This window comes from Synchiropus splendidus, chromosome 9, assembly GCF_027744825.2.
Source record: "Synchiropus splendidus isolate RoL2022-P1 chromosome 9, RoL_Sspl_1.0, whole genome shotgun sequence".
NCBI lineage: Eukaryota > Metazoa > Chordata > Actinopteri > Syngnathiformes > Callionymidae > Synchiropus > Synchiropus splendidus.
The window spans coordinates 7,284,242-7,302,930 of NC_071342.1; the positions used below are offsets into that span (position 1 = coordinate 7,284,242).

The 18,689-nt window shown below is 42.9% G+C and overlaps 1 protein-coding gene across 2 annotated transcripts in view; it reads left to right on the forward strand.

Annotated features, from left to right (window-relative positions):
- The first annotated feature begins 1,915 nt into the window (after positions 1 to 1,915).
- The window catches only part of insyn2ab (inhibitory synaptic factor 2Ab), a 31,495-nt gene continuing 14,721 nt past the window's right edge, over positions 1,916 to 18,689 (forward strand). For both annotated transcript variants that reach the window (XR_008415836.1, XM_053875745.1), the window contains exons 1-3: positions 1,916 to 2,400; positions 12,448 to 13,558; positions 16,248 to 16,319. Coding sequence is in view for 1 of the 2 variants with exons in the window: in XM_053875745.1 (XP_053731720.1) it covers positions 12,453 to 13,558; positions 16,248 to 16,319 (1,178 nt within the window). In the remaining variant the exon portion in view is untranslated. The remainder of the gene's footprint in view (positions 2,401 to 12,447; positions 13,559 to 16,247; positions 16,320 to 18,689) is intronic.

The window sequence follows — 18,689 nt, forward strand, 5'->3', positions numbered from 1 at the left end:
GACTTCACACAGGTCATCTTTTTTATCCGTGTAGTAAAAAGTAAAACTATAATTTCCGCCACCTCTACAGATCCCTTGAAATGAATGTTGTGCACTCTTCATACTCATGCCATGCTTCCATAGCTGCCGTCTTTTGCTTCTGGCTTCGACTTTTAAAAGCCTCATTAACAACAATGAATAGCTCGGTACACTTTTAATGCCCTCCATTTATTGAAATACTTACTCACATGACAATTCCGCATGAAAAGTACCTGCGGGGTGGGAGTTGTCACTGAGTCAAGCGTAATGAATGTTTAAGCTGACAGTCATCTACTACCGCAGTTTTTTTTGAGTGCATAAATCTCGACTCCCAACGGAGCCCTGGGCAAGTCAATAAAAGTAGTGGTAGTTGAGAAGGGATTGGTGGAAGGGCGAGATTTCTCCCACTTGTCAGCTCTGTAATGTTCCACTCATTAAGCACAGTGTGATTTGGCTGTTGAACGTGAGGGTGCCGGGGTTTGTGGCGGGTTCAGATCAGCATGCGTGCGGGGTCTTCAGTCAGACGCTCATCATAGAGCCATGAGCAGGGGAGGCTTGGAGGAAAACAGACAATTAAATCAATAAGACAGCAGTCTGCAGATCACTGAGCTGGCAACGTCTCCCTTTGGCCTTTGGGGAGGAAAAAAATGCATTTGAAATCGTCTTTTTTTTTTTTTCTCGTTCTGCTTCAAGTTGCTTCCATAAGCGGAGTGATCAGACTTACTCAAGTATCTTGAGTCTCTGAAACTCAGCTGTTAATTGTGATTCCATCTTATCTAATCCAGTAAATCTGTGGTTATCTGATGAGTGACTGAAGAGTTTTACATCACTTCCCACTGTACGAAAATAAGTGGGAGCTTTAAGAAGAAAGCCGGGGTGGTCCCTGAGGTGGTCTGCGTCTACCTCACTATCATCTCCAACTGGACGCGATCCTCCATGTCAACATCGCTGCAGAAACTCGGCTGACTGGCCCTTCAGTCTCAGTTCCCATTGGCTTCCGACCCTCGCTTTAAAGACCCTCACTCCTGCTGCTGGCTACGGACAGGCCATTGAAACAGAGGTTCAAACCCAGAGCAAAACCCCCTCAGCTGAAGTGTGCAATGTAATTGTTAAGACAGAAGGTGTCTCTGTAGAATTCAGATGCACTTGAGGATGGACTCAGCAACTTTGCCCAACAGAACTCTGTTAACTGTATCCTTCAACTTTTGTCCTGATGATCATCTGATCTCGAGAGAAAAGCGGGTTGTGTTTACATCTGTTGAGTCGGTGACATAACCCACCCGCACCTGGCTGTACTGACTTTGAAATCTGGTTCGAACTCATTAAATACCTCGTGTAATTACTGACATTTTCAAAAATCAACAGTGCTTGCTGAAGAAAAAAAGAGAGTGACACCTCTTTCAGAAGCTCATTAACGCCGTCAAATGGCTTCTAAGTATTTATAGCTAGTCAGACGTTAAAAAAAAAACAAAAAAACGTATGTCACCTTTGTTGCTCATTTTCCACTGAAATATGCATAATCCTCCGCCTCATTGTCTCACTGTTTTTTTAACTTTTGTTCATGCTCTGGTCTGGGATTCTCATTAACACTGCTGATCCACTGGCTTTTTGCCATTTCTCTTCTCCCCTTTGTGCTGCTCCAGCCCCTTGTCTTGGCTGGATTCTGCCCCCCGCAACATGTATCATAAACAATGTGTCAGATGTGCGAGCGGGTGGGGGGGATCAGGAGGCATCCAATTAAAAAGCACAATGCGTTATTATTTCGGCTCATCTTCTCCGTCGGCTCCTTGAGATTACATAACAGCTCAGTGTCAGCCCGTGGAGCTGTCCAAGTTAGGGGGGGGGGTCTTCGCCGACCATGCAGTTCTCAACTCTGGATTCTCCCCAGCAGCTTTTACCCTCCACTCTTCCTCCTCCTTCTCCTTCTTTTCTCCCTTTGCCACATCCACCTACCCATCCACCCACCAGCCCACCCTCTCCCTGCCTCCCTCCCTCACATACACACACACACACAGACACACACTCTCAATCACCAATGCACAGGGATTGCAGTAGCAGCACAGCGAGATGGAGATCTCCGCTGCGTGTGTGAGTGTCTGTTCCCGTTGAGTGTGTCAGTGATGGTGAAGGAAAAGAGGGAGCGAAAGGAGTAACCTTAAGGACACCATGAGGTTTTCAGGCAATATCTGTCTCCTTTTTTCCTCACCTCTCACGGTGGTAACCTGAATCTTTTGCCGGATGTGCACCAACTACTCCAGCTGTCACTGTGCCGGCTGCTTCTCACTCGGCTGGACTGTACCCGGGAAGCAAATGAATACAAGGATGAACGCCGGCTCTACGGGGTTTTCTCTTGTCCTTTCCTCCTCTGATCTGTTTCTCAAGGTAAGAGTTGCACTTCTGTGTTTGGACGTGCAGATCAGCTCTCGTGATTTGCATTTTAATACTGATAACAAGCTGGAAATTGTCATGGAATTGAGTCCAAGTCAGGTGGCGCAGGCTCGTCCTCAGAGGATTGAGATATGGATAATTTAGGGATGGGGGTTGCATCTCTGCATCTGAGCAGTAGGTGAAATGACTAATCAGAAAAAAAGGCTCATCGCAGCTGTCTGTGACAAACATGTTGCATTTACATGACAGTATCCTCCAGTGGCGTTGATCAATAATAGGAATGAAATTGCAGTTATTTATTGATAACACGCTGATTTCCAGAAGCAGAACTGCGGAGCAAATGACGAATTTAGATGCAGCAAGTGACCCCCGAGTGGTAAATAAGCCAGGTCCTCACGACCGTCTTTCCCATGAAAATATATCGCCCAAGACGGCACGAAGGATTTCGTCTATTGATCTTGCGTCATGTCTACCTCAGCATTTTTCACTCATCTCATGTGTCATGACATCCATCACACTCCTCCCATGTGAGCGCGGTCCTGTGATAGATTCCCATCCCTGTTTGAGATTGCTGTTTTAACTCAACGGGAATTTACTGGAATATCCTTTCATAACTTCCATCTGACAGCCAGTACTCTCATCAAACAGATGGAGTCCCCCTTAAAATGAAAAAAAAAAAAAAGATCCCATCTTAACAGAGTGCAGTTGACTGATAAATCTTTTAAAGCCAAACTTTCACTGGTCTCCAGAGGATGGAAAGTGGATCTTTACCACCACAGTGTGATGCTTTTGTGGACCTATGAAAGAGCTTGAGTGTATTCGGTGAAGTATTGTTTGCTTTATGAAAAAAAATAAACAAAACTCAATATATTTTTTGTAGCATCTGGAGTGATGCAGTGCTATATTCTCCTTTGGTTATCAATGCATCTTTGGTGCAATGTCACGCTCTTAAATATATGTAAATAACCCGCAAAATATTCCACACGTGAAGCAGAGAGGCAACCTGCGTGGTGATTCGTAAAGCGCTGTAGCTCACACTTTAACCTTGCATGTCCATAAACCCTCATGTTTGATGCTGTTTTTGCTGATGATGCAGCAGAGGGTTCTGTTGGGCGAGTGGGGACTTCTGTTAATTACATTACTTAACAAGAGTGGCGCGACAGTTAACCTCATGCGATAAAAAGAAAAAAAGCAGATGCCTTTAAGTAATTATTGTGTTGATATGGATTGACATGGATGCAATACCAAACAGGAGAGCAATCCCTCCTCCGCTCTCCCTCTCTCTCCCTTTGTCGGCTTTGAGCATAAATCATGAGTCAGCAATGTTTAAGACCTTGTACAGCACAGAAAATGAAACCGACCCCCTTCCCAATTGAATATTCCCCACAAACAGCCAGCCTGCTACACCACCAGTGGTCATAATAAATCAGTCCAGTTGAAGGTGTTTTTTTTTTGTTTTTTTTTTCTGTCTTCCTACATCCTACAATCACGCAGCATTTTGCATGAAGGGCGATTGGAACAGACAACGTGGGCCACTGCCGTTCATAAGGAGATTTCAGAGGATTACTTTTGCAATTTTAGAGTCAATGCATTATTCATAATCCGTTGGATAGCCGAGGCCAAATCAGAGTTGGACCTCGGGTCATTGCGCTTTGCAAACGGCGAGAGGAGGAAGGAGAGGACAGATTCTTGATCAATGATCTGAAGATAATCTTGACGTCTTCTCAAGATGCTGCTGACGATCTGCTGTGAATACCCACAAGAAGAAGCATCTATTGATTCCTGGTGTGTGAATTAGCATTTAGTTGCCTCTGATAGCAACTCGTGTTCAGTGTAGCGGAGGCTTCTGAAGCTGCCTCCCATGAATAAGGTCAGAAAGAAGATTTTTAGACAGCACATGAAAGACTTTGCATCCTGCATCTGAAACAGGCTGCTGTTGCCAACTGAGAGAAATGAGTCGGAGTACGTCCCACATTAATGGCGATTCAGTAGAAATATACACGGCACAAATCATCCAAATCAGGTTGTACTGAACTAAAATTATGATAATATTATGAATATTATTACATTTTTTTAAATTATTCTTGCGTTTATTTAGTGTTGTGCTGCAGTGTGTGGTGGAGCTGGTCTGCAGTTGTCAGTATCAGTCAATAGTGAAGCCTTGCAACCAGCCATTTCTGAATTTCTCTCAAGTCTCCAAGTCTCACTCCACATTTGAGTCAGGGAGCGTCGACTGTTTGCGTCTCTGGCTCACAGTGTCAAACAGAAGAGAGCCTCAAGAACGGCACTTTTGATTGCCAAAGAGATACCTGCACTCAGATGCGTCATTTCAGACAAAGCTAAGTGATGGAAAACAGATCTATCAAAACTCACGTGAAGTCCTAGCCACATGACTGTTGAATTTCATCTCTGTGGGACTAACAGAGGCCATGTAATCGACATGTTATCTAAACGGTACTAGAATGGATAGAGCACCTGGTTGTCCTCCCTCCGCCGCTGGGGCACCATTGCACCCATTGCCAGCTTTTTTTTGGATGAAAAATGAATCCAAAAGTCACAGAATGCTCCCTTATAATTTCATGTCCATTGGGTCAGCAAAAAATTGCCATCACATGCGCTGGGAAATATCACATTTCAAGGTATGGGCTGGGGATACACATGATGGTGAAGATAGCGCTTAGAGGAATTGGTTCTGTTTTGTCGTTAGTTTGTATGTATTTAAGAATAGATTGAGAGTAGTAACAGACTTTGAAAAAAAAAAGCGTATGACATGATGTGGCTGCCACACGTCACCATACATGACACTCCTGCCTACACACCAACCAGCTGGTGGCCCGACTGAAGTAAAGAGTGCTGTGCTGTGTCTATTACGTTCTGTACTCATGACCAGTCGCTCATTTTGATGCATTTCAGATGGTGTGATGAATGTGATTTTATTCTTCATACATCATTTTCTGAAGTGTGCAATGTAATTGTTAACCTTCGACAGAAGGTGTCTCTGTCTTCAAACATCGATTATTTCACCTTGATAAAATCTATGCAACACAGCGTACTGTGTGCCACAAGCTGAACAAATACACATAATTGAAGATTAACTGTCAAAATTGTCTTTAATTTTCACTTTAATAATTCGCAGATATTGGTATTTGAGGGACGCCTTCATTATAATCACTTTAATGCCAAAAGTCTCTGACACTGATTATAATAATAATAATAATAATAATATATTGTAAGAATACTGTAAGAAAATATGCTCAGATATCTTCATACTTGATTGTGTGATATCGTATCAATAGTTGTGCTGAAATATTGCAATACTTGACTGTGTGCTTTGTCTCCATATTGTCCATATATGTTGCTTATGTCTATATTTAATACATAGATACTCACATTTTCTATCTATACACTGGAGTTATTTTTTGATCAGCGATTCATTCCTCTGTTGGAGTGTGAAATTTAACTACAAGTCTAACTGGACTAAAGTCATAACGATAAACTTTTTTTCATCCTCATAATATTGTCCTGCAGTATTTAATTTCGCCCTTTAAAATGATGGCTCTTACTGCCATATATTGCTGATCTGACAGTATTGCAATCTATCACATCTTGTACCGCCACTCCTGTATTGGGATATGTATCTCATCACAGGAGAAGCTGCCAATCAATAGCAGCAATAATAACAATATGAAGTAAGTAAGTTTAAAAAGTGAGTTTCAAAAGTGATACTAGCGCTGTTTTTTTCACCGTCCACTTTCTGAAATGAAGTGACTGTGGGTCATGTGCAAGGTCAAGCACATGGCAGCCATCCCAAGGAAAACAGAGCAACACTTGTGAAAGGTCCTTGTCCTTGTCAGCGCCATCCACAAATACCACCAGCCTGCAGTCCAGAGAAGGTGAAAAAAAAGCCTTTGAAAGAAGAGTACACAGTCAACTGGTTCTGAAATAAAGAAGGTGTTCTACTGCGATTCGTCTCGGTGCTGTCTAAATACAATTGCTCCCGAAGAACATGGAAGAATGGTTGTTAACGTCCAGAACAATCACCTTGATGGATTTATATTGTCTCTAAATGACTTAACATGATTACTTTCCACAGACGGAGCAACAAAAAGAGAAGATATCTTCCTTCTGGTGATGAATGATCCATTCTGCTGCGTCTTGTCGTGTGATTTAACCCACTCCTACCTAATCTTCGTTTCCGACCGGATCATGTGTCCTTGTCACGCTGCACCGCGCTTCGTCCATCAGTGTGAAATCTGCTCCATCACAGATGAGATATGAAACGATGAAATTCACGTTGGATCATGAGCAATGAAATGTGTTTCCCGAGGCACTTTGTTTTGATATCAGAAGCCATTTTGGACATTAACAATCTGGTGTTGACTGAATTCCTCAGGTAAAAAGAGGGCTTCAGAAGTGAACGCAGAAATCATATCCAGTCTGGTGCGATGGTAAAATTCATTACCAAGAAATGAACAATTTTCATGTGGTGGCGGTTCTGTTAATGAGCCGCTGATCATCAGCAAGTCTTAATTAAATCGCTGGCGATTATTCGATTTCTAATATGCAAATGAAGCCAAATGCTGTCGGCCATTTCAGCAGGTGAAACAGTAAAATATCAGCCCATTAAAAAGGCGATTATTAACACTTTGATTTTTCTGATCCAAGTGTCCCTGGATTTTTATCTACACCTCGGACTCATAAGAAACATGCACAAACTAAATGGTGCTGCGGTGTTCAAGTGGAGTCCCGTTGATAAAACCTTCACTATTTAATTTTACTGCTGTCATACACTATTTATGCAGCCACTTCGATGTACACAGCGAGGAGGAGGAGGACTCGATGGCCCAGGTCCAGAGGTCGCTTTTGTAACATCTGAAACATATTCCCGTCATGATAACTGCATAGGAATAGCAGTATGAGGAGCTCATTATACACCACTATTTATAGGATAATGAAACTTGTGATGGATATATTGGAGTGTTCCGTCACAACACCTGTAGGAAGAAGCAGTTCCACGTCCTGGATCTTCTCCTAATATGTGAGGAGGGTCCAAGGCGTTGTTGGAGGTGCCATCGACACCACTTCCACATTGGTATCATTGGAACAGTAGTTGTTCCTCTGTTTCTTCACTTTTGGTGGCATTGTTTTGAGGGCGTGGTCATGTCAGGTCCATCATCAGTGACCAGAGTTTCTGCTATATTTATTCATATTTTATCATGACCTGCTGAATTTCCTCATCTGCCTCCCACGCAAGAAAGATTCTCACATTAGCCCTAAGATGGCCTGTAAGTGTTTGTCCGTTTCTTTGTTTTGTTCTGAAGCGACATGGCTGCCCTACTTGTCGCTGTGGTGGCGAAGGGTCGATAGTTTCCTGCTTGCTTTCATAACTCTTCTGGACACTATTGTTCTTGACTTCTTTGATAAAACAGGAAGATGCTGTGAATTGTGTAGTAAAGTTTCTTCTATGCAGCAAAGCGGTGAAGGCAGATCTTTTTTTTTTTTTTTTTTTTTTTCGATGACTGCAGTGTTGCTGTTGAGGGTGCAGACATTATCTGGAACTTCACACTATTGACCTGTCAGTGTTTGGTAGTGTGTGATGGTGTCTTGACCTCCTGAATCAAACGGCACCACTGTCCTGTAAGCTGCCTTGTCGGCGTCTTTAACAGGCCCCGCTACTGTTATTGTACTGTCGGTATATTTGATGATGGTTTTCATCGTGGCAGTGTTGTCTTGGGTCAGCAGGCCGAGAGCCTAAGACTCCCCTGGGGGTGAGGGGCTTTACTTGTGATGATGACTCTCAATTATCTCCTCCTCACTTTCATTACCTGCTGACATGGCTGAGGAACAATTGTGTAACCTTAAACTCCCATTGACCTGAGCCTCTTATGTAAGATTTGTTTCGAGTCAAAAATGCTGTTTGCAGTTTACTGTCTGGCCCTCTGGGCTCATGTCGATGAAGATCACCGTCATCTGAACTTTTGAAGCTAGCGGTCAGTGGTGCTGTGACATAGGAGGTGAAAAGGAAGGGACAACATACTGCCATCGCAGAAAGGGATTAGATTACAAACTAGAACTACTAAACGCTACTAATATGTTGCCTAAACCAGAGGGATGATGGACTTTTCTATAGCCGCTAAAAGAATGTATCAAAAGGAGAAAAATGTTAGATTTAATTTATTTATTTAATGAAAACAATCACAACTGAAGACCAACAAAGACCACTACTGTCTGTCTTCCGGAGTGGAATATATGATAGTGTGAATAGCTACCAGCTTCCTTCTCCTCTGTGGACACAGCCGTGGCAGCACAAAACCAAGCTAATGGAGCTACAGCCACATACTTGTCACTAAATATTAAATGAAATATCTTCAAATGCAATGTACAAACATTATATAAATATTTCCCTATTTTTTCATATATTTTATATATTTCAATGCTCTTTCATAATAAGAATATTTTTTATTCAACATTCAACAGTGTGTTTGCTCTTTTTTTTTGGTTACTGTTCATCATTGTGATTTAAAATAAATAATTACACTACAATAATCAAAATGACAAATTGAATCAGTTGAGGTGGTAATATCACGCTTGTAATATGCAGGCAAAAGATTGCTGCAATAGGTTAATCTCATTGTTAAGTTAAACTTTCTCTCTTTGTATCATGCTAATTTAAAAAAGAAATAAAATCTTATTTATACTGGTAAATGGGAGAGCAGATGTTATCATTCTGGAACTTCCTCAGCAAGAAAGTTGTTTGAGCCTGCAACAGTTTTGGCAAGTCCGCAGTGGCCCTGCTGAGTGCACGGTAGCCTGGCACGTCACCAAAATGTAATGCTGTATTCCTTGACCTGCTGGTGACATATCCTGTAAATTATATTGAAATATGTTCAATGCATTTCAAGTTGTCTTCCCGAAAGACAGCGGCTCATAACTCTTACATGATCAACTAAAACCTCACAGCCAAGTATTATATGTTACCAGAGAAGCTGGATCATAGACAGACAAAGTTGCAGGACTGGAATTTGAAAAAAAGAAAGTTTGACTTGTAGAGCTGAGATAAGAAAAAAAAATCCTAGCTGTGATCCTCAATAACCACGTTGTTGTTGTTGTTGACAGCTAGAATCATTTGCATCAAACAACAATTTGTGCTGATTTGTTTCATGTTTTTTTTTTGTTTTTAAGTCTTAACATTGCACTGTGGAGGACGATTGGTATCTGCCCGCGCCTGGGCATGAAATTGGTGCGGCAAACTACCAACAATTTTCTATAACCTGATATTGTTTTTGTGTGTGTGTATCTATTTTCCTCTCCCTGCTCTCATCTCCACAGCCTTGGAGGCGTCTCTGGCCGTGTTGCTCTCTGAGATTACCATGAATCCTCGTGAGGTCAGGAATTCCCTCCACTGTGTCTCTGCAAAAAAAAACAACCTGCTCTCTGCAGCACTGATGTAAAAAAGTGAGACATGGTCACTGTCTCTTTTAATCTTCGGTGGCCTAGAAACCCCAAATCATATCTGATTATCTGCAGTGCTTATTCACATCGAATCACCAGATTGTATCTGCAGTCTTCATGTTTCGATCCCTCCTGTTGAATGACTCGAGTAATGACTAGGACACTGTGTTGCTTTTAGAAGCTCACAGACATCAAACTAAAGTCATCAATACATAAGGCAGTGTTTTTTTTTGTCTCAGTGGTGAGCAAGAGAATGAAATCCCTTGCTTGACTGTGTGGCATTAAACATTGTTAAGCTTGCTCTCCAACGCTGCTCAGCTGAGAATCGCTTCGTGTTTGACGTCAGAACGGTGACAGATCTTTCACATTCCACTCTCACATACAGCTCATTAATGACCTACATTTTGAATGCTGCTGTAATGTTTAACCATTTTAACCCGACAAGCCTGTTTTGGCTTGTTTTGTTTTAGTGTGCAAAGTAGTGCCCCGAGCACCCTCCGAAGATGAATTGTTGGCTGACGTTTTGACCGCAACTTGGAGAAATGTTGGAGGTTATGGAGCCCGCGTGGGTACCTTCTTCATATAAAAGTCCTCCCACAGTTATAAAACCAAAAACTCAAAAGCAAGTTAAGGCAATGCATGGCCTTGGGGCCTCATGTGGCCCCTTGATTGTCTTCATCCAGCCCTCTGGAGGTCTTAGTGAAACTAGGACACTTCCATCGTTGATTTCTGATTTGCATTTTTCATTTTAGGAGGCTGTGTAGTCATCTGCTTGTTGCAAAATACTGTGGATGAATGTGTTCCAGGGAAATTTTCTGGAGATAATGGGATTCAATTTGGGGTTGTCCCAAACAGTTTTGCCACGGCTACATTATGTTTTGATTATTGTGATTTGTTCATCTCTTGACATGATGTTTCAAATGTGAGTGAAGAATGCTGAACGTTCAAGTGTACTGGGGATGACAGTTCTTTGTTTACTTACTTGATTTGAACTGTGAAGCTCACCTAAAAACCGGACTACCGGGTCTTGTTTTTTGTTTTGTTTTTGTTTCCAACACAGCCCTATTTCATTATATAGTTCATTTTTCATTTTGACGTACTGTAGCAGCACACAAAAGAACATCAAAATGAAGCAGGAGGTTAGGGACTGTCTTACCTTGAAAAGCCCCACATGTGTAAAAAGAAGCTTGATCAATTAGAATTCCAATATTGAGTTGTGTTTTGTATATTTGCGTGTTGAGTTTTAGCAAACGCAGGAGATGCCTCTGGCGTTCACTATTTACAAAACATTACAGTCACATGCCACATGTTATTTGGGCCACAAGAAGAAACAGTTCCTGTCCACCACCTGGCACAGGAGCGCTGACACTTACAGGGTATGTCACGTCTCCTGCTGGACACCTGGAGGCACTGCCTGCACTTAAGTGAAGGCCGGAGTGACACTCTGCAGAGCCTCTTCATTTGAAACAAGAGCTATTTGTTTTCAGCTTGGGAGAGACAGCGCCAGCTAATCTGAATCGCATCTTCTCACTCCAAACTCAAAAAATAATAGTTTTAATATAGTTTTTGCTTTGCAAACAAAATAATTACAAGTGATCTTTATTTTTTGGGTTTATCTTGTCATCTGTAGCAGACACAAACTCTAACTGGTGACTGTAACTCACGTCACTCTCCTCCCTGTGTCAGGGATCCCCATGCTGAAAATCTAGTCTGGAGTTTAATGTTAAGCTGTGGGATTCATTGTGGTCAATAAATAATCGTGGCCACGATCTCGATTATCGGCCGACACCCTGTGTAGACTCCCCAGTAACTTACATACACCGCTCCTACCTCACCACTGGAGGAAGTTATGTACGTGGCAGTTGAAAATAAAGCATGTGCATTCCCTTGTCGCCGGAGACAACTCTCTGGGCATTTGGAAGGGTCATTTGTTGGTGTTTTTGGAAACATCCGCTGAGGTCCGTCGAGTCCATTTGTAGCATTAGCCACCAAGCTAGTCAGTTCTAACACTGCATATTTTGACTCAAAGTGCTGATTGTTCTTTCATTTTCAGATTTATTTTACCTTATTTTTTGTTGAAGAGTTTACTCTTATTTTTATTCTCCATTTTATTAGTGGAGGTTGTTTTTGTTTTTTAAATCAGTCAGTCACGTCATTTGCTTTGTTCGTTTATTGGCAAACTGTTAAAATAATTGTAGTTTCCATAGTTTACTAAGAGATGCTGTGAAAACTGACAATAATATTAAATCAAGAATCAAACTAAAAGAATTTATTAATTCCTCACAGCCATGAAGCTTACTTTATTCCAATTCAATTCATTTTCTTACTGTAAAGGTCCTAGTAATCGAGTTCTGAATAAAAATAAGAAAAGGGAATGTGTATTTTAGAATACTAAAATGCATAACTAATGACTGTAAAAGTGGAAAAACGGCTGTAATATTGAGACTAATGGAAAACTGTTGTGATTTGAGTTACACAGTAAGTAGCCATGTACCCAACCCACCCTTTAAGAAGTGGAATAGTGAATGAATAGGTGAAGCTCTTTTGCTTGTTAAGTTGCTAAGCATGATTTCTTCTTTTCCTTTTCAGGAAATATGGTGAGCAAAGACGACGCCACATGTATCCTGCTGTCAGACTCCGATGAATCCGATCCAGAATCAGCGACAACACAAAGCATTGACCCAAAGTCAGGGCAGCTGGTGAAGAAGAGAAACCGGGCTTTACAGGTTCGTTTTAAGGATATCTGTGAGGCTCAGAATGAGCTGCGAGGGAAACACACCCGGTCCATTTCCTGCAAAGTGAGACAGCGAAAGTACATGACCATGCCTGCCAGACGCTCCATTCCGAATGTGACCAAGAGCACTGGCGTACAGACTTCGCCAGATCTCACCACACGATACAAGACTTTCCCGTTCGAGAGGAAAAAGGGACATACTTTCAAACACACGGCTCTGGTGGAAGATTACAGGGGAAAGAATGGATTTTTGAGTGATATCAAAGGGGAGGATGTGGAAACGGTCGGGGAGCCTTTCAAGTGTAAAGGGAAGATAGTAGGGCAGACCAAAGCCTTGCTTCACCACACGGACGACAGCAGCGACACTGAGGATTTGCTCTCAAGCGCCAACTGCATAGACGGACCCTCATGCTCGGACACAGTTTTCTCAGACGAGGGCCACTCAAACAGCCCTCAATCCAAAAGTAAACACAAAGGATTACCAAGAGAAGACATGGACACCGGCACTACCTCCAAACGCCAACTAGCTAACTCAGATTTCCCACAGGACAAATTCAAGGGCGGCAGGCCGGTGGAGTGGAATTCTTTGACCCGAATGGAGTCTTTTGAAGGCCCCTCTATGAGCTGCAAAAGGAAAAAGGGCCCGCAGCTACACGAGCAGCAATCACAGACACTTCCCCACAGCGCTAAATGTTCGGCTCAGTCGCAGGGGCAGGGTCGGACCAGGCATGTGTCCGCTTCCTCCAAACTCCAGCAAGCGGTTGGGAGGAGCGAGGGCTTTCCTCAAGGAGACGTGCAAGCCCCAGGAAGTGGTAGTACCCCGCAGATTATCTCCTTGTCTGGTGACAAGGATATCAAAGCACAGTTGGAGGCCATGGAGAGTCTGATTAACTCCAGTCAGGAGACCATCAAGGTCTTACTGGGAGTGATTCAGGAGCTAGAGAAAGGTGAAGCACAGAGAGAAGGGTAAGTACGCCCCTGACTTCAGTATTTAGCCGTGGAATGTGTCGCGCTCTGACATAACGACTGGACATCTGTTGTGATGAAGCGCCTCAAAGGCAACGCTGACGCCACCTCGGGCGTCGTCTCTGAAAAGAAATGATTTGACCAGAGAAACACACTGGTTTCCTCCCTCCATCCAAAAACATACTTCGGACGATTGAGTACTCTAAATTGTGCATAGGTGTGAGTAAACGGTTGCTTGTGTCTGTGAGTCCAGGGTGTCCCCTTGCCTCTCACCCGAAATAGCTGGGATTAGGCTCCATCCCCCTCATCGGAGAACAAGTGATGGAAGATGAAGAAAAGAATTAACATTAATCTTAATGGGCCTTCATCCTTCTTGGCATTAACACAAGGTTTAGTTACAAGGTAGCTTTTGATAACATCCCTAAGAGGTTTGGCCTCAATGGAAGACAATAGTTTAGCCGTCATTACTTACCCTTGTATGACGCGCAACTGTGCGCAAGCATGTGGTGAGCCGCTTGTTTCTGCAGGAATTTTTTGTCATAAGATGAATTCTCTGTGTTCATTTCTGGCCTTCTCCTTTGTAGCCTGCAACCCAACCTGCTATTGTTTCCTCCCACTCTCTTAATTCCAGACATAACCCTCATAAACTGCTTTATTACTGTTTGCCTCCACAGGACTGCCAGACCTCAGCACTGAATTAAAAACCCCCAGCTATGACAGTGGACTTGCCGTCTGGCGAGAGTTTCAATATTACACTCATCCGTTTATATTTAAAAGCCCCCCACTGCCTGTTTTGGATGCAAATGTAGAAAGAAAATTGTAATAACGTTGCAGAATATGGTTGTTTGCATAGACAGAGAGGATGGAGGCTGAATTTCAATGTAATACTGATGCAATATGTTAGCACGAAATATGGCATGCCAGTGGATCCATCATTTAAAGGCCAGATTTCAGCCTTGTCATAGTCGGGTTTGATCTATGGCGTCTTTACTATGCAGACAGGGAGCAGATTACAGCTGGAGCAACAAGATTAGGGCTTCTGTCCTGTTAAATCAATGTTCACTTTTAAGTGGGAAGCTTGGAGGACCTGACTTTACACAGGTGTGAAAAAGGTATGTCATGATGTGTCTGGTGCCCCCAGATTCCTAACTGTAGTCTTCTGAACTGGAACTGTCAAAATGTTCGCCATTGTGTTTATTATTATTGTAATTCTTTTTATTTTATTGTTTCAACCACTTTCATCACACATATTCTCCTGACAGTGTCATGATATGACCGGGGGTTTTCTCAGCCACTGACCCACGGCGTGCTTTTCATCGCCAACATGAAAATAAACCTGTTCAAGTAAAGACAGTCCAGAACCACAATCTGTCATATTGTTTACCTAAATAATTCCATGACCACCCTAATATTAATACACACTTTCACAGATTACTTTTCTATTCAACATTGCAGTCTTTTCACAGTAAAGTGATATTTTACTTGCGATTGCTCCAGGTGAATTATGACCACAGCAAAGAGCTACAGCCACGCGGGCAGAGGAAGCGGTCAGTAAAAGAGATGAGGGTGAGACTTGTCCCAGGACGGCTGACGTGGCCAAACTGGAGTGAACAAGACGTGCCAACAAGCAGTTCAGTCAGAACCACCTTGAGGATCGGCTGTTATACTCCATACACAAGCATGATTGAGCTGCGCCGCACGGCGGCTTGAAACAGTCTGATTTGCTTCATGCATTATTATCATAATTTAAATATCAAGGGAGTATCTAAATGGCTGCAGTGTCATTGCAGTGTCACGCAGCTGTTCAAAGACAGTCGGTGAAGGGACGAGCCTGCTGACCTTGAGCACCCATCAAGAGTCAGTTCTGTCTCCCACGCAGTGAGGTCACCTCTCATGTCACGGCGAGCGGTTGAGGTTGGACCCCGCCGCATGTCATCCATCAGGGCAAAGGGCTACTGTGACAGCAAGTAATTCCAAATGTGGCTCTCAGGCTGCCCCTCCTACCATGCCAACCCCCAGCCTTCCGCTCCAGCTCAACTGCAAATATTAACTTACGCATACTTGCGGCGTAATAAAAACTCAACCATGGGGATATGGAAGAAAAATGACCCCTGTGTTATCAAAGCTGCCGCATCCTCACCCTGTCCTCTTTGACGTGCATGCGTATAACCCTTCATCAAAGCCACGTTTAATTCAATATACAGAATTACAGCGCTCCTGCACTCACCTGACAGCAGACCCTTGGGGCTGTGTGCTTGTGCCATAAACAGGCGAGCACCAATTTATCATGCTGATTGTCCCTTTGTCCGCTTAATACGCCTGTAGCAAATTGAGTTCAATGGAGAGAAAATGTTAAGCTGTACAGTAGAGTGAAGCGCATATTGATTCTTCATTACTCCTCGTACATGGCGCAGTTGGGAGTCCCACTGAGACTCAAAACACATTTCAAACAGTCACCGCAAAACTAGCCGATCCCACATTTAACCACCAAGCCAACAAATCTGAGACCATCAAAAAAAAAAAGTCCTCCAACAAATGCCGGAGATAAACAATAGTTATTGTGCAGGAAATTTTACAAAATGACAAGAATTTGAAGAGATCTCAGGCTGTTAGCAAACACCCACAGGTGCTGAAATATGAGCCGCAATGTCTGTCACTGACACATTTCTTCTCTGCTTTTCTTCCACAGGCTCTCCTACCGAACCGGGCAAGACACAGCAAATTGTGACACTTGTCGAAACAGCGCCTGCATCATTTACAGGTGGGCCTCATTAAATGGCATTTAAGTTTGGTGCTCAGAGCAGAAGTTGGCGTGGACGACCGCTGGAACCTTTAACAATGCCCCGAAGTATTCTATGCAGAGGTGATTACAATTCTGCTGTGAGAGTAGCACATGAGTGCAGGCACAGGACTGACCCTGTCTACAATGTAAACACATGATTTTATTCAGTTGTGTAACCTTTAGTTGACAGACCTATCATAACTGGATTTTCCGTACAACAATTTGTTTTTCAAAGTTTCACTGGTCCTGAGACTTCTAGTCAGGTGCAACTTGTATGTATAAAATATAAGATTTCACATGTTCTTATATGTTATTTCACATTGGCCTACATGACCAAGGAGTAAACAATACGTTCATGATGCACCTGCGTTCTCCATCTCTCGCATGGTCCCTGCAGCAAACACAAGACGCATCAGAGCAATTGTCACGATTATGGCGGGTTTTCACGTCTTCAAGTGGAAAATAATCCAGAGAGAATAATCATAATAACAAAGTGACAGCAATACCGCTGCTGCTCGCAGAACTTAAGTTGTCGTGCACTGCCCGGCCTCATGAAGGGACCGAACGGGTGAGAGTGCATGCCGATAAGTGATATTTATTTACTTTAAAAGCTAGTGTTTTAACAGTCAAATATTCCCCCCCAGTTTGCTTTGTTGTTTTTTAGTCAATTCTCTTGTTGGCCGTGTTCCGTTCCATGGCCACGTCAGGAGTTCTGAATGCAAACGACGATAGATGAATACAAATAGCAGGACCTTTGTGTTGTTATACCAGGACCTTTGTGTTGGACTTATAGTCCAAAAAATACAGTAATATATTGTCCCAGAATTCGAACAAATGGGAGTTCGAACAACAATTTCGAGATTTTTTTGCTTCGGATTTCGAACAAAAATCCAGAACTCGAACGGCCCAAAAAAAGCCGGAAAAAACATAACGTGCATGGACCGATCAGCTGACCCACTGCTTTGTTATTGTGTATAACGCAGCCTCTGTATGCAGACGTGTCCCGTTAGCTACATTTACTGACTGTTTTTTCTTCATATTGAGGTGTAAAACCTTTCCTGTCTCCGCACTGGACCGTGGGAGAATGTCACAGGGGAGGTGCTCGCACTCCACACCTCCGAGGCTGGAGCGCTCACTCCAGGGTTTGATGTCCTGTTGCTAGCTGGAGCTCGGACAGGGATATTGTAAATAATATGGTCATTTAAAATAGATTACATGTCAACAACACTATGGTGCTTCCCTACCGTGAGGTACATTATGATGTGGATTGAACTGGACAGCGGAACACGCGAATCATATGACATAAAAAAAAAAAACTGATAAAAGATCTTCAGTCTCTCACTGATCCCTCTCTGGCTCAAAAAAGAAGATACGCTGGAGCAGCTTCCTTATGTCATTTGTCACCTCAGCTCAGACACTTTCTGCGCTGAAAATCTGTCGCGTCATGATCTAAAACAGGAAATTACTTCCGGAAAAGTGACTTTGTAAAGCCAGACCTTACTGTGCAGGAGGAATCAAAGTTTTCCATCATCAGAGTGACATTTGGAGACGCCCTTATCCGCAGCCCCGAGGTCGGAGTCACAACTCAAAGGATGCAAGGGGAGTAAATAATTTAGATATAGGTTATGGAAGTAGGACCAAAGCTCTCCTGCACAGAAATGGGCCATCAAGTTTGTGAATAAAACCTGAAAACCACCTGCTTCGCCTTGCTTCAGAGGTGTTCTGAGCAGTTTTTCAGTGGTGCTATTTAACTTGAAAAGCACTGCCACGGGGGTCATTTCAATTTTCTTTATAAAACACAGCATTCAGTCAAATCAATAAAACAACTTCCCGGAATCAAGAAATGTTTTGGCTCACGGCAAATAAACAAGAAGTAACCCAACTGGGAATCGAACCTGGAACCAACTTATCACTTGTGATGCTGAATGAACAATAACACAGCATTGGGTCCCCATGGTCCTATGAGAGTCTTATATGCCGGCTTGGCATTTCAGATGGGATCGGCTCGTGGAGTGGTTAATGCTCTGACCCCATAGTCTAAGATTGGAAGTCCAGCTGGAGGCAACCATATCAGGGGGTGAACTTTGGCCCTTTATGAGTGTGTTTTGTTTGTCTGTGTTGCACCCAGTCGAAGATTAGCTGCTGCTCCCAAAACCCTGGAGCAGAATAAACCGGATGGATGGTTAGTTAGATACAGTCTGTGTGTAATCAAACCGTGTGCACAGCTCATGGTGAATCATAAGCAAAGCAGTGGCAAGAGAGGCGATGTTCTTTCCTTTATGAACTTTTATTTCAAAAGTTTCAACTTGTTGTAGCTGAAGATAGACTTTTCAAATCTGCATTTGTATA